Source organism: Peromyscus eremicus, chromosome 16_21 (genome assembly GCF_949786415.1).
Source record: "Peromyscus eremicus chromosome 16_21, PerEre_H2_v1, whole genome shotgun sequence".
Taxonomy (NCBI): domain Eukaryota; kingdom Metazoa; phylum Chordata; class Mammalia; order Rodentia; family Cricetidae; genus Peromyscus; species Peromyscus eremicus.
Genome location: NC_081432.1, coordinates 58,441,654 through 58,457,426, shown reverse-complemented (window position 1 = coordinate 58,457,426; position 15,773 = coordinate 58,441,654). Strand labels below are relative to the sequence as shown.

General features: G+C 40.2%; 1 protein-coding gene across 3 annotated transcripts in view; it reads right to left on the bottom strand.

Moving 5' to 3' along the window:
• The window catches only part of Supt3h (SPT3 homolog, SAGA and STAGA complex component), a 356,981-nt gene that overhangs the window by 123,187 nt on the left and 218,021 nt on the right, over positions 1-15,773 (bottom strand). For all 3 annotated transcript variants that reach the window (XM_059243989.1, XM_059243991.1, XM_059243990.1), the window contains one exon: positions 280-366. In XM_059243989.1, the coding sequence (XP_059099972.1) occupies positions 280-366 (87 nt within the window). The remainder of the gene's footprint in view (positions 1-279; positions 367-15,773) is intronic.

Sequence of the window (15,773 nt, the reverse complement as noted above, 5' to 3'; positions counted from 1 at the left end):
TCAGCTGGTACCCAGGGGACACGAGCTGGCAGTGAAACTTGTCTTCACAGGTATAGGAGGAGGAAGGGTGAACTGTGCTGCAGCCTTGTCACCAGAGGTGTGCTCGTGCACAAAGCAAACGACCTCGGTAGGACATGCATTTTGTTGTCTAACTCGGGAAAGCTCAACATATAAGGGATTAGTGATCATGAGCTGTGCACCTATGCATCTGAAGTGCCAAGGTGCCATCTTTCCTTACGTAAGTTCAGTTAAGCACACAATGGAATTGTTCTATAGTACCTTATCTTTTCTCATCAAGAACAGAAGATCTTCAGCAGAGATCACCCTTGCTCCCCGCAGCTGAGAGACTTCTGCAGCTTGCTGTAACTACAACAAAGGAAATGCAGGAAATTGTCTTAGAAATATAAATTACACACAGTATAATCACAATGTCTCAAGACAGATAAATCTACTACAATAAAGACCCCAGGGAATAATCCAGCAATCACGTTATTGCTTTTTAAAGCAAAACTCGCTGGGCTTTAAGATAGCTAAAAACGCAATTAAATTAGCTTGTGAGTCCACCTGTAATAGATACAATAAACAGAAATCCTTGATCTCTTTCATGCAAAAGAAAAATCATATGCAGCTTCCAGAAATACATTAATGCACCTGAAAATAATTTTATGAAATCTTATCCTTCCTCTCCATGTGTGCAATGGTCTCGCTCAGTATCACTAGTTGAATAAGTGTATTATTAATCCGAGCTCCCATGCTGGTATGATGTGAAATAGCCCCATTCAGGACTTTCAAGATCAACAAAAACAGAAGCTGTTTCTAATATCCAAAGGGAAAAAAAAGACTTTTCACTTTGGCAAGTCTTCAGTGGCTAAAGGATTCAGTCCATAAATCATAATACTGGACGGCATTAATTTCTTTCCACACTAATTACACACACACAAAAGTGAACTGTATCTGGGATGCACAGGGCAAACACACCGCCTGAAAGCCAGATCCCCTGAATGTCCATCTGGGCTTTCAGAGCTGCAAAGCCGAGAGTTTTCAGGAATTCAGAAGCCCTAGAAACATAATCTTACTTGAAAATGACCTGGAAAATAAAAGAATGTGAAAAATGATAGTTCTAGTTTTTGGCAAAGGCAAACTCCGTTTCTTATTTTGATTAGTTGGAAGGAACATAAAATAGGTCCATCTGACAAAAATCAAGACGCTGGAGCACATGTGAGAAAAATGCGCCTGTAGATTCTTCCAAATTTGATCCAACCGTGCTGATTGCACAAACCCAACTCCCCCCATCTTAAGTATTATAAACATATTTACATATGAAAGCTGCTCTCCCACCCCACCACATGCCTTTCTTTGATGGAGTAAAGCAACAACACACACTCCTGAGAGCTTCTCTGTAAGTGTCACACTGCCATCTTCACTATTGGAAATTAAATGGTGCATTTGTGCCGAAGGACCTCTGTTTGAATGTTTAAACCATTCTGCTAACTAAATAAGCTTCAAACCTTCTCTGAATGAGCAGACTATAGAAAGGACTCTCAACTCCTCCTGTGTCGGCTTTCCCACTGGATTTCCTGGATACTGGTAGTTGGTATATAAACAGAATCCTATCTAAATATAGAAATTTAAATTTAACTGTGAACCATTTAAGAAGAAACCTTAGGAGGGGGCTGAAAAGATGATATATCTCCCCTGAAAGAAACTTAACAGTTTTGACCATGAGTACACTTTCTCCCTGAAAACTGTTAGAATGTCAGGGAAATGTTTACACATCAATTTTTCAAATTAAAATATTTCCATCACAGCCTTAGATGCATTCAGTCAGTGTGGAGAATATGAGATACATATCTGTTTTTCTGGACACATACAGAGAGAACCAGAAGACAGCAGATAAATATATTTTTATTTTCTTAGATGAAGAAGTGGTGTCTACATCAAAAACTCTACAGACATCAGGAATGACCTTCATGCCATCAAAGGAACAGGTGAAATATGTCTCTAAAAGGTTCCCCAGTAAATTAATGGTTTATTTATATCTATACACAATGCTCTCTATAATACTCTCAAAATGTCAGACTGCAAACGCAATAACCAGAAATGTAATAAAATTACATCAGACAGAAGAGCTGAACATTTTGTACCCATTTTGTATCATTTTTCAAAACTATTTGTTATAAGCCAAAACATATATATATATATATACACACACACACATATATATAAACTTTAAAATATATATATATATATATATATATATATATATATATATATATTTTATATATATATTTTTTTTAAAGATATGGTTTCATTATGTAGCCTGGCTGGCTTGCTCTGTAGTCTAGGCTGGCTCTGAACTCAGAAGTCCTTTTGCTTCTGCCTCCTGAGTGCTAGGATTAAGGACGGGCCACTACCACACACAGCTCACCAAGGGCTTTTCTAACTTCCCCCATCTAAAGGAACATTGTCTACCCCACCACACACACACTATGAGCATTCCCAGTGCCTCTGGCTCTGTCCAGTTACTATGTTCTGGACCTGCTGAGGACTGATGTATTCTGGGCTCCAGAATTACCTCCCCTTAAATGCTTACCTCTTCTCTAGAAAAGAAGGAGAGGAATTTAGTAACTAGTTAAAGTAACCCATATGAACACATGTATTACCATGGGCTTACTCTCCTAAAATTTCTATGTCTACCAGCACAAGTAAAAGCCACTCTTTGTTAATAGTCTGAAGTACAAGTTGGCACCTTGGCACTTCAGATGCATAGGTGCACAGCTCATGATCACTGCGTCCACATGAACATGAGGGGACTCGCATCAGGAATGTTCCTAATGTTTCAGTGTGAAAGAAAGATAATTGTATACTCTTTCTAAATTTTTTCAATGTATTTTTATCTTTAAATTTTACATATAAGGGATTAGATATCGTTGTGCATTTTGGAACAGGTTTCAGTGTTTCTCTTCCCCATCTCTCTGCTACTTGTAAGTTCCCGTTATAACTTCTCCACACCCAAGTCTCTTTCCTCTTTTATGTTCCACATGCCCTTGTGCCCACCCTCGTCTTCCTTACCACCTACTTGTTTATTTACCTTCTCTTGGTCTCTTTTCTGGTATAAAAGCCAGGTGACCCAAACTCAAAAGATAAAAGCAGCATGTTCTTTCTCTCTGATATATAGTTACTGGCCAGCAGCATGTACATGTATATATGAATAAATGGGTGTTAACAGGAATAAAAGGTAATGTTTTACATTTATTTATTCATGTAGGATGTGTGTGTATGAGTGTGGGCATACATGCACAAGTCAGAAGATAACATGCAGGAGCTGGTTCCCTCCTTCTACCACATGTGTTCCAGAGACCAAACTCAATGTCAGTCTTGGGCACGAGGCCCTTCACATGCTGAGCCATCTCACTGGCCCATGATCCTCTTCTCTTACTAAATAATCTGGACTTTTAGTTTGCAAAAATAAATGGAAGTTAAATTTGTCTAGCAGTAATTACTATGAAATAAGACTACATTTTTCATTTTTACAAAGAATATTTAATAGTATAAAATATGCTAGAAATTGTGCCATAGACCAATACTTTAAACCTAATGGCTAGTTTAATAATCAATTGACTTTTCTTAACTTGGTAAAATTGGTACTCAGGAACTTAGTAAAACATTTTTCAGAAAGACAATTTGACCATGACAATAGTCCAGTCAAGGCGCTTCAGTCTCTTCGGATTAGGACTTTCGTTCAGCAAAGGGTGGGGGTACCTCGTTACAACTATTGCAAAGTTGAGAAAATCCACCTAACATTAAAACTATGTTTATATTTTAAATAGTTCAGAATACTTTATTGGGAGGCTGACCCTATTAAAGGGTACAATGTATCACACACATGCCATCTCAAGTGTGTTGTTGATTTGTTTAAGATAGGTTCTCTGTGCATCACTGGCTGCTCCAGCATCCTACTTTGTAGGCAAAGCTGATTTTGAACTTGATCCTCCTGCCTCAGTTTCCTGGGTTTGGGGATTACTGGGATATGCCACATCTAGTTTAATCTTTCATCCTATACATTAACATTTTGACTTCTCACTATTGCCAATGACACTAACATGGGGGGTTTTTCTCCCCTTGAGAAATCTTCAGTAGTGTCTGAGTGTGCTTCCCTGACCTGCTCAGGCCTGGGAACGTGCTTTCTACTCCAGTGTTTATCTGAAGTCAGGCCTTTGGGGATTTTTATTGACTAGTGTCTACATTTCAGTGTCTCCAAATGATTATGGGTCATGGATTTACCAGCTACAGCCATCTTCCTAGTAGTATAGTTATTATATACTGGAACTGTGTCAGGTATAAATATTAAATTCTAGTTAAAATTCTTTCTAAAAAGTTTATGACAGAAAAAGTCAAATGCAGTCTAGGTTTCCTACTGACTGGAGTGAGTCCCCATATCGCTTCCAACATTCAAAGCGTTTCTACTAGCAACCACTTCCAACTCTTGCTCTCGTTAGAAAGAAATTGAATCTACTGGGATAAGTTTACAATACTTTATTTTCAGTTTAACTAGTATAGACGGCCTTACTCTAAGGCTGATGATTTAGTGATCTCCGAGGCTCTGAATTAACCACCATCTTCCTCTCCTTCATATGCTGCCCTTCTGTTGAATGTAAAGCTGGTACTCACTTAGGCAGATAATCAAATTTCTCTTTAGAATTGATTTTCTTGGTTGTCCTTGATGTTAATAATTACCTTGCCCCCTTTCTTTCCCTGGTTTACTACTATTCTGTGAACCTGCTAGGACCTCATGTAAGACCCGGGTGGCCCTGCACTCCCCTCCCTCTGCAGCACTGCTGGGACCTCATGTAAGAGTTTATTTTCACCTCTGCTCTCTCGAACTTCACCCCCTTATCTGGAGAGGACACATTCCTGGAAAGATTCACTTTTACTTTCTGAGCACAGACATAATAATGGCTGTCTTAAAATCCTTGTCCACTAAGTTCAGTGTCTATTATATTTAAGAGGCCATCTTTATTGACTTTTCCCCTTGAGTATGTAACTCATGCTTTTCTGGCATTTTATATTTTTCGGTAATCTGTGATTTTAGCAGATACTGAGATGGACAGGTTCTCAGGACTCTAGACTGTATGTTCCTTAAAAGAATAGGGATCCTTTCATAAGCAGACAGTTAACTCAAACAAACACAAATCACAATGTTCTTCTCTCTCTTGTGGTTAGTTATGGCTGAAAAACACCTGTTAAGTTTTTGAAGAAAGGGTCCTTGGGAAATAAATATTTAAAGATGTGTATGTCTGCAGGTGTGTTTAGATAGGGCTGGCAAGATGACTCCGTGGCTAAGGGCACTTGCGGCCAAACATGACAACGTGAGTTTGACTCCCAGGGCCCCACAGGAGGAAAGAAGAGAACTGACTTCAGCAAGTCATTCTCTGGCCTCCACATGTGCACAACTCCCATCCTCTGGAAGAGCAGAGCTCTTAACTGCTAGACATCTCTCCAACCCCCGGAGAGAGGTTCCATATACATTCCCATGTAAGTCAGAAGCTGGCTCTCCATTTAACTGTCCTACTCTTCATGGAGTCTGTGTATTACATCACTTAGTCCTTAGGACAAATCTAGGAGAGAAGTGCCACAGATAAGACTGTGACTTTAAGTAGCTGGGCAGTGGTGGCGCACGCCTTTAATCCCAGCACTCGGGAGGCTGAGGCAGGCAGATCTCTGTGAGTTCAAGGCCAGCCTGGTCTACAGAGGGAGATCCAGGACAGGCACCAAAACTACACAGAAAAAAACAAACAAACAAAACAAAAAACCAACCAACCAACCAACCAACCAAACAATGACTCTAAGTAATTAAAATGTGACATCCAGCCAGATTTGTGTGTCTTCAAGATTATTTGTTACAACAGTGGAAACTGCTATTACTAGGCACACTTTGCTTTGCGTAGGAAGAGGCTATACCCACAAAAATATTCACGTGACCTGACTTACAGTGTTTGGTTTATGATTGTGCAACTCTGCACAGGTATGAAAGCACTACACAGCCAGCAGAAATTGAACTTGAGTTTTGATCTTAGCGCAGGCTTGCAGTACGTAGCTTGCTGAGCAGTCACAGTCGTCTGTAGCTCTCAGTCACCACCTTCGTCTTAGGGGGACAGTCAATACTACAGCTCTGCCTGCATCAGGCCTGTGTGGTGAAGCCAGTGTGCTCAGTGGACTGTGTGACATCCGTTTTCAGCTAATGACAGTTTTAGAGGAGCTGAGTCTATTTCAAGTAGAAAGAGCATCTGGCTAAAGAAAAACAAGTGTCTCAAAACATCCAAGCTAGTGGTGCTCACAGACACAGTCTGCGCACTGAGGAGAAAGGGTCTGAAAAGGATATTTGCTGCTAAACAAAGTTATACTACAAACAGAATAACTGACTTAATTTCTCATCACAAGATTGCTTTTTCTTCATTGGTCTTCTGCTCTTAGACTTTTGAAACAAACAAACAAATGATCTAAATTGATGAAGGATATGCCTAAATTTTTAGAGTTTTATTCTTATTCTTCTTTTCAGAATAGAAAAAGAATAAGTCAAACATAGTTAAGTGTTCAACAAAATGATGAAGCTATAATTGTAAGTACCTTGGGACCAGAGGAATTCATATATAAGCATATATGTATAAACACACACATAAATTAAAGGAATAGACAAGCCACAATCCATGTGGGTCCAGGCAGATTTGAAAATTTCCGATCAGCAATAACTATGTATATATTTATCATATGAAGACAGCAGCCTTGACCTAGCTAATCCTTTGGTTGTTCACGTTTAAATGTGAAAGTAAGTGGGCAGGCAGTAACTATCAGCTTTCTCTTATCTTGCAAATGAGGTATTTATAAGAAAAATTTTAGAATTTTTTCAAATGTTAAAATAATAAAGACTATTTTAGTTTGATAATATATGATGGTACACTCAGTACTAAAACTCATTACTAAACTGGATTTCAGTTCAAAACTATGATGCTTAGTGTCAACTGTCAACCTGACACATCTACGTCCCTGAGGAAGGGGGTCTCAGTGAGGAACTGTCAAAGGTTAGGCTGACCTGTTGGCTCACGTGTGAGGGCTTTTCTGATTTGGGTTCACTGAGGTGGAAGACCCGCCATGGGCTGGGCCAGACTGAGCACAAGGAGAGAGCAAGCAGAGCACTAGCTCCTGCACTGACTCAGTGCTCTCTGCTCTGAGGACTTCCCACAGTGAGCTTGGTGACCTGGACTAAGAGCCCCAACCTTTCCTCCCTGAGGCTGCTGTTGTCAGGCATTTTATCACAGGGACAGCAAATGAAACAAGGACAAATGCTACACCAACTCACCGTCATTAATCAGAAAAAGATTTATCTGGTTCTATGCAAATCAGAGTCTGGCTTGCATGTATCTAAGTGCATCAAATGTGTGCCTCGTGCCTGTGGAGCCCAGAAAAGGACGAGGCTTCAGAAATTTGGGAGCTGCTATGGGACCAAATTTGGATATTCTGCAAAGAGCAAGTGCTCTTAATTGCTGGGACATTTCTGCAGCTTCTGTTATTACTTTAAAAAATTTAACTATTGAAAAATAAAATTAAGTGCATTTAGTTGTTTAAATTAACATATAATAAAGTTGCAATGAGATCAAGCCTATCTTGAATTTATGCAGCATAATTTATAGCTGTTTTTGGGCTACCCAGTGACTGGAAAGTGGTGCATGTTGTAACTGCAATGAAGCAGACTTGATTTCCTTTACATTTCTTAACATTTGCAAACTCTTTTGGTGGCCTATAGTATGTTGCTCACTTCTTGGCACAGGTGCCCCATCTACAATCATTTCCACTCCTACTTCTAAAGTCTTACAGGCACAGAGCTGCAGCATTTCTTCAAAGACAAGTATAACAGACAAAGGGCTGTATTTCCTTTTCAGAGCGCTTGCAGATTTTCATAAGACAGTCTGATTTAGTTCACTCTGGAAAGTTCAAGGCAAACACAGGTCTATGTGGTGTTTCAATTAGAATACAATAATGAGCAAATACAATAATGAGCAGCTTACCAAATGGCAAAGTAAAGTGGCATTAAAGAATAATGCCTGGGAAGGAGGAAAGAAATCTCAGACACTGCATTGCTGTTCTTCCGAGTTTTGGCAAATTCTGCTTTATAATTTTGACTCCTTGTTGAGAAAATGTACAAAGAAAGTGCCAGTTTTAGCCTTTTAGTTTCAGCTGCTGAGACTCAGCACCAGTTTGAGGTGGGGGAAAGAGCTGCACATTCACTCAGTTCCAGTGTGGCTTCCCGTGCCAGTACAGCATGTCCTGAGGAGCACGGCAGAACACTGAGATGATTCATTTTTACACACACATTTTTACACGGCCTAACTCACTGGGTCATCTCCATGCTACTGCAATGCCCAAATCCCTTTCTCAGGCACAGGCCTAAGGAATGTCAAGAACCACTGCTTTAGGAAAATCTTCCAAAACCATCTTGATACTTTCCCTCTCATCAGTTTATAAATGTCTGTGACTTGATGGTTAAGTGAGATAAGATCATTCATACAGCAAGCCTCAAATAAATGTCATGTTTATTTAGAAGTTAAAATTGAGATGATGAGATAGCATAAGAAGTTTCTAACTTTTAGTATTAATAAAGACTAAAAACAACTGTTGGATTATTATTGAACATTTTCATTTCCTTTACCATAAACAAAGAATGAAAATGCCTCATATGGAGAAATGTGAAAAAAAACACTTGTACATTCACGTGAGAATTTTTATCATTTTACACACATACACATACACACACGGCACAGGCTTGTATCACTGACATCTCTGTCTCACAATGTATAAGTGAGCTATCATCTGAACTTAAAGGGAAAACTATATTGGTCATTGTGATAGAGAAGTAATTATTCTAATAACTTCTCATTAAGTCACGCTCCATGAATACAGCGCATACCTTAGTGTGCATACAGTCTTGTAGCTCTAGTTTTAGATAGAAAATGTTCTGATCCTAAGGTTTGGCAAATGGGAACTGAAGACTGATGAGTGCCAATGAGCTTCCAAGAGTCTTTTGCTCTTATTTTTTAACTCCTGTATTTATAGGGTATAATTTACGGTTGCTTCTATAATTAGATGTGTGCATCAATGATTAAGAAATTAAGAATCATGAAAGTGAACTTGGTGAGATGCAGATAGGAATCAACTGTCATAGTGAAATCTACTTAGCTATGCAAGTGGGACTATCAACCAACCAAATTAACTGTATAAGCAGAGGAGGAAGCACAGGATTAGGTCCTATTTGTAGTACAGACACACTGTTTACCATGATACTCAAATCAGCAGGTGATAGGTAATTACTTCAGGACTCTACCCAATAGATCCAGATGATTTGAAAGCCAAAGACAGTTGTAAAATGGCATCACAGCACTGTAGTTCCTACTGAATGAGAGATTGGTTTCTGCTTTCCACCTGCCCTTTGTTCTCAGCTTTTGATGGAGAGATGTTATTTGTATATGCTTCCTTTTTAGTCCCTCAGAGAAGGCAGCTCTTATGCAAATTCCATATCCAAAGACTGCTTAGATAGGAAAAGTGATATGTGTTGTATATATTTCATCATATTACATGCAGTGTATGTAAAGCTATGAAAAGGCAAGTTTCGGATGCCAGCCATGCTTCATCATTTAGGATATTAAGAAGGGCTCCAGGGCATGAAAACAGTTCGGTAACAGAATGCTCTGATCACTGAAAAGATCAAAGGCAATAATGTAGTTTGAGCAAAGAATGCAAGATGTTGCTTAGCAATGGCCCCCTGTTAGCTGGGTTAGGCAGAAGCAGTGATGTACACAAGAAAGGGGAAAAAATTACACTGATAATATGGTAGTAGAGAAAATGTTTCGCTCTGTTTAATGAAAACCAAAATGGGGACATTGTTCTAAGATTCAAATAAGATATGATAATCCACCCAAAAGTATTCACACCATCAGACAGAAGATAGGATTCCCTCTGCCTTCAATGATAGAAGTGAGGGGTCCCATCCCTCTAGGATTTCTCTCTTTCAACCTTCAAGCTCTGGTGCTACTGGCGTGGCTTGAAAGACTTCAACCAGCTCAGCACAATCAGTCCACAGTGGAAGGATCTCTCCACCAGCAGAAAGCTTCCCCTCCAGCATGGAACACCTCATCGCCTCCTATGACAGTGAAGTAAACCTCCACTTAGGCAACAGGAAAAAGAGACAGTGAGAACTGATGGTTGTGAGGCAGATGCAGGGGACACGCACAGGAAAGCTGGCATGAAAGGGACATCCGTGTCCCACTCTGGGTCCTCTGTGCATGTGACAATGCCATGGAGACTATGCTGACTTACCAAGATAAACTAAGCAACCCAGGGCCTGTTTCATTTCAGGGGCATTAAAATAAGTGAGTAAAAAAAAAATGTAGAGAGAAAAGAAAATGCCTAAAACTTTACAGTGAATCAACACAGCTTACTTCTTTTCCTGGATCACCAGGAAGTGAGCTGACAGGGGCGAATCTTCAAATACAGTCGCATGGATGGGGCTAACACGAAACAGGTAAGCACGCGGCTAAAGGCAACACTGCTCTCTGATTTGTTCACTTACTATAGAGTTACTGAACATCAGAACAGAGGTCAGGGGGCCGAGAAGTGAAACATTATGGTAATTAGAAGCAAAGCCAAGGAAGCAAGCAAATGCATGAATCCACAAGAAAATTAAGGGAAAATGAAAATCCAAACACACTCTCTAACCTTCACAGAGTTTAAGGCTGATCACTTTTAGTGATGGCCTACAATACATAGTAGCAGAGACTATAATGAAAAGCACACTCTAAAATAAGCTAGTTGAATGAGCTTGTGCTAGGAATCAAGGCACTCAGAGTGGATAACCAGAACTTACACACTGTGTGGAGGGATGCATCAGGCTCACAGAGCTGCAATGTTACTCAAGAGAGACAGAGGCTTTATCGAGGCGACTGATTCTAAGAATCTCAAAGATGCTGTTGTAGACTACCTAAAATGTCCCCAGGAACTATCCTGCTTATTCCAAGTTAATGCTGTGAGACCAGCTGATGTGTTTCTGCCCCAGGAGCAAACCAAACTGGGTCTCCTGGGCTTTAATGGGGATTTGAAGAAAATCTCAAGTGTCAAATTTTATCTGGACGAATTCCAATTGATCTATGTGTGTCTAGGGCATCATTGTAGCTGACTCCGTAAAGGACTTTACTTACGTATTTATCAGTGTGTTTATCAGTCAGAGCTTGGGAGGAAAATAGACAGCACAGTGGAGATCACTGGCAAATAACTGACCAGAGTGACTCCAAGTCTGCAAAGAAGGGCAGAGAAGCTGCTGTGGCCGCCTAGCCCTGCCCGCCATACTCCTCACAGGTCTAATAACAGCAGGAAACCAAGGCTTGGAGGGGTAAGGGGCAGACAGTAGTCACCTGAGCTCAGAGGTCAGGACAGTCACCTGACAGGGGTACAACCAACCTTGACCAGGTATTCATTCACACTCAGATCTCCCCTGGTTACTCTTCTGTGTCAAAGTCAGTCAGAGGCAGAAGGCAAGAGGGATCTATTGGGAGGAACTTGCTAGAATGAAAGGTGAGGAGAGGATAGAGGGATGAGCTGAACACATCCAGAATAACATGACTTTTAAGACTACTATCCCCCTCCCAATACCTAAAGTAGAATGCTTTTTGTCCCCTTTAAAAATTATTTCTGTTGAGAGAATTTAAAAATAGAAATGGGTGGGAAGTGTCCGCTACCAAATAAACAATGTGGTCCAGTGATGAAAACTGTAATTCCAGATTCCAAGTTAATTTAAGAAAGGGTAGCACCAATAACAAGTATCAAGAATAAACTAGGACTTGCTGAGTACACTATAGAATGCCCGACATATTTTAGATATTTCCTTCCTTCCTTTCTCCCTTCCTTTCTCTCTCTCTCTCTCTCTCTCTCTCTCTCTCTCTCTCTCTCTCTCTCTCTTTCTCTCCTTTCTCTCCTCTCTGTCTCTGTCTCTCTCTCTCTCTCTCTCTCTCTCTCTTTCTCTCTCCCTCTCCTTCCTTCCTTCCTTCCTTCCTTCCTTCCTTCCTTCCTTCCTTCCTTCCTTCCTTTCTGTGTGTGTTCACGTGAGGATGGATGCATATGTGTACATGTGAAAGCCTATGGGTGACATCAAGGGCTATGGAAATAACTGTACACATTAAGGTTTTTGTTTGTTTGTTTGTTTGTTTTTGTGCAACCATAGGACTAAGTTTGGATCACCAGTACCCAGTTAAACCCAGGCACAATGCATTCCTGTAATCCCAGCATGGAGGGGGGCGAGTTGTGAAGACAGGACTCCTGAGACTTCTTGGTCAGCTCACATGGGGAGCTCAGGTTCAGTGAGAGGCTCTGACTCAACAGATAAGGCAAAGAGACAGTGACAGAGAGAAAAACATTCAACATCCACCTCTGCCACATGTGAATGCATGGCCACACTGCAAGCATGTGAACACACACACACACACACACAATTATTCATGGCATTAAAAACAAAATTTCTTTGATGAAGACCTAAAGACCGAGTTGGAAACGCATTAAATTACAGCTCCCTGGTGTCTGCACTTTTCATGGAACTGATCTTTAAATAATCAAATAGCTATTAAAATCTCTATTTCCAAAGTATCATTTCACCTACGCTAGATTTAACTCTTAGATATTTCTAGAGAACACCAGGCTTCCATTTTTTAAAGTGTAATTTTTAACTTAATGTTCCTTGCCTAGGCCACTGACATGAAAGGGCTGCTTCACATCTCTCTAGGGTGGAGAAAAAGGTCCCATTTAAACCCTGAGAAGGCAGAAGACAAAATAAGCAAGTCTGATGAACAGAACTTTCTCTTTATTGCTTCTGAAAAGTTATGAAATAAAATCTATTATTTAATTACACTGGATCAGAAAGCAGAAAGGCAAGACGCACTGAAAGGGCAGTCCTTCCCTAAGAAGAAAGTGTCCCACGTCCTCAGTGCATGGATTGTGCAAACATTGCAAATCTACTTAATTAAAGTATGAACTGTTTTAAATAAAAAGTAACAAAGTAATACAATGCTAAATTTAAAGAAGGGAATTAAAATTATTTTACTATGGTGTTTTTGACCTAAAATTGTTTCCATGAGCTTATTATTATTTTTATTATTATTATTGTTTCCATATATCTCTGTACTATGCATAGCTAAAACGACATTATTAGGCGGTGGGAAACCTGTCTCAAAAAATAAGGGAAAGAGCAACTGAAGAAGACAGCCAACTCCAATGTCTGCCCTTTACATACACGTGACTGCATGCCGGTGCACACACATGTACACATACATGAACACACAGAATGAAAGCCTTTATTCATATTTCGATAGGTTCTGCTCAGAGTAGCTTTCCCCAACCCTGGGAAAGATAGAGCAGGCTCCAATCTCCATTCTTTCATCTAACTATCCAAATTACCTTACCTACAGTAAATACAAGCAACAGTGTTAATGGCAGAGAATGGCACAGTCTATTTATTTATCTTTTATGTCCCTGTCCAAATCTGTGTCATCATCTCTAATTCTTCTCATCTAACAATTTTCCTTGCTATGGGTACAAAGCTTACCCTTGGAACTTGCTGTCCTACGAGTCTAGAATAATTTTTCCAAAATTGTCATGCTAACTTAAACCAACTTTTAACACGTAACACAGGCCTCACTGACATCTTCCCAAACCCCTAGCTCTCAGAAGGCCCAGAACACTTTGTTTGTTTGTTTGTTTGTTTGTTTGCCCAGACTGGAATCAAACTCAGAGTCTTTTTGTCTCAACTTCCCCAATGCTGGCATTATATGTGTACACCAGCACTCGCAGCTCCCCAGAGCGTGACTGAGTAAATACGATGGCGCAAGACTTTAAAGGTGGATTTCCTTTCCTAGCTCTGTCACTTACCTGCTAAATTACTTGCAGTCGGACTCAGAGGCGTCTTGTCACTCATAGTAGAATCTAGCATTAGAGTCGTCACTCGGTGTAGTATTTACTAACTAAATGAGTGACTGTGCCTATACTATACTAAGAACTTAAACATGGCCTGGTAAACCTTCTAACATCTTCTTAACAAGAAGAACATGAGATTGAAATAGCTTGATCTGGACTCAGGGTTAGTAGAGGAGAGAATTCAGAGAAAAATCCTGGCCTGGCTTCAGGGTAGGTAAGCACATCCTGTCAGCTGGAGAACACTATCTTAGACTAGGTTCATTGGTCTTAGGCTCTTGCATAGCATCGTCTCCAGTTTGGAAATAGAACCATTGTTTTCTGGCCAAATAAAGACTCATTTTTAAAACATGCAAACTGGGGTTTCAGTTTTAAAATAAATAATAATTTTAGTATTTCAAATTGCCACTGATGCACTTCTCCAGGGTTTTATAATCGTATAAACACAGTTTGATTACTCCGAGACAGCGGCTCTCAATTTCACATTATGGATAAGTTCTTGAGAGGAAAAATGAGTACTACCAACTGTACCTATACCACCATGCCAGTGGAAAGAGACCTCACCATTATTCACAGGAAGAATGGCGTCTGAGAAAACACTTTAGAATGTCATAAGTAAATTATTAATCCATGCTATAAAACAGACTATAGACATGGGCATATTGTAAACCCTAGAATTGTAAGAAGCCAGCTGGCAGACCACCCAGAGACTCCTGGGAGACCATCTGTGGTCTGTGGGGACCACACTCTGAGAGTCACTATTAGAAGAAATGAAACTGCTTCCTCCTCAGGAACTCAGGAACTTGGTTTTTACTGGGGGGGGGGGGGGGGGGAGCGGGTAAGAGGAGGGAGGGGGTTGGCTCCTTCCTGAAGCCAAAAAATATCAAAGTATTAAGCCCTCCAAATTCTTCTAAAACACTGTCATAACCCCAAAAGTACCTTGTTCAGAGGGAGTCATGTACTGGTACTTAATGAGGCTGAGAACATCTAACACATATGACTATACACACATGTACATGACATAAACACAATGCTTAGGTTTCCCAATTTCACTGTTGAAATTCCAACTGTTCGCTTGTTCTCCATTAAGAGTTTGCCTGAAATAATGTCACTACACCTAAAGTCAGTATGCAAAAAATAAACAAAACCAAACCAATGTGTTTTTTAAATCAGTCTATCTAAACAGCCATATTCTTTGCATCTACACTGCTGTTATTACTAAGGGATTGTTGCAACTACTTTTTCAGCCAATTTATGAGCCTCAGAAAAAGAGCAGCATGGATACTTTACAGTAAAATATCCAACTGCTTACTGGATGGCGGCTATGTGCCAGGAAACCAAACATGCTACAATATCGAGAAAATCCTTGAAAGAGAAGGACAGAAGCACAGGGCCTTCAGAAGTCAATTCAAGGAAGTACGGGAACTCAGTAAAAAGGATTTAAATTGGCACTCCCAATTACTAAGGGAAAACTCTACTTAATAAATGTTAAAACACTAGATGGAAACACCAGTGTGGTGGAATCCATCTCAATTCAACAGAAATTGCCCCAAAAAAGTGTTCTGGAATTGCATAGAGTTCAGCCCCAGCTTCCTTCCCGTTGCCGTGATGAAACACGGACAAAAGCAACTTCAGGGGCAGGGGCAGACGGGCCTATTTCAGATGGCAGTTCCAGGGACAGTCTGTTGCTGTAGGAAGTCAGAGCTGCAGGAACCTGAAGCAGCCAGTCAGATGACATCCAAAACCAAGAGCAGATGGCAGTGTATGAA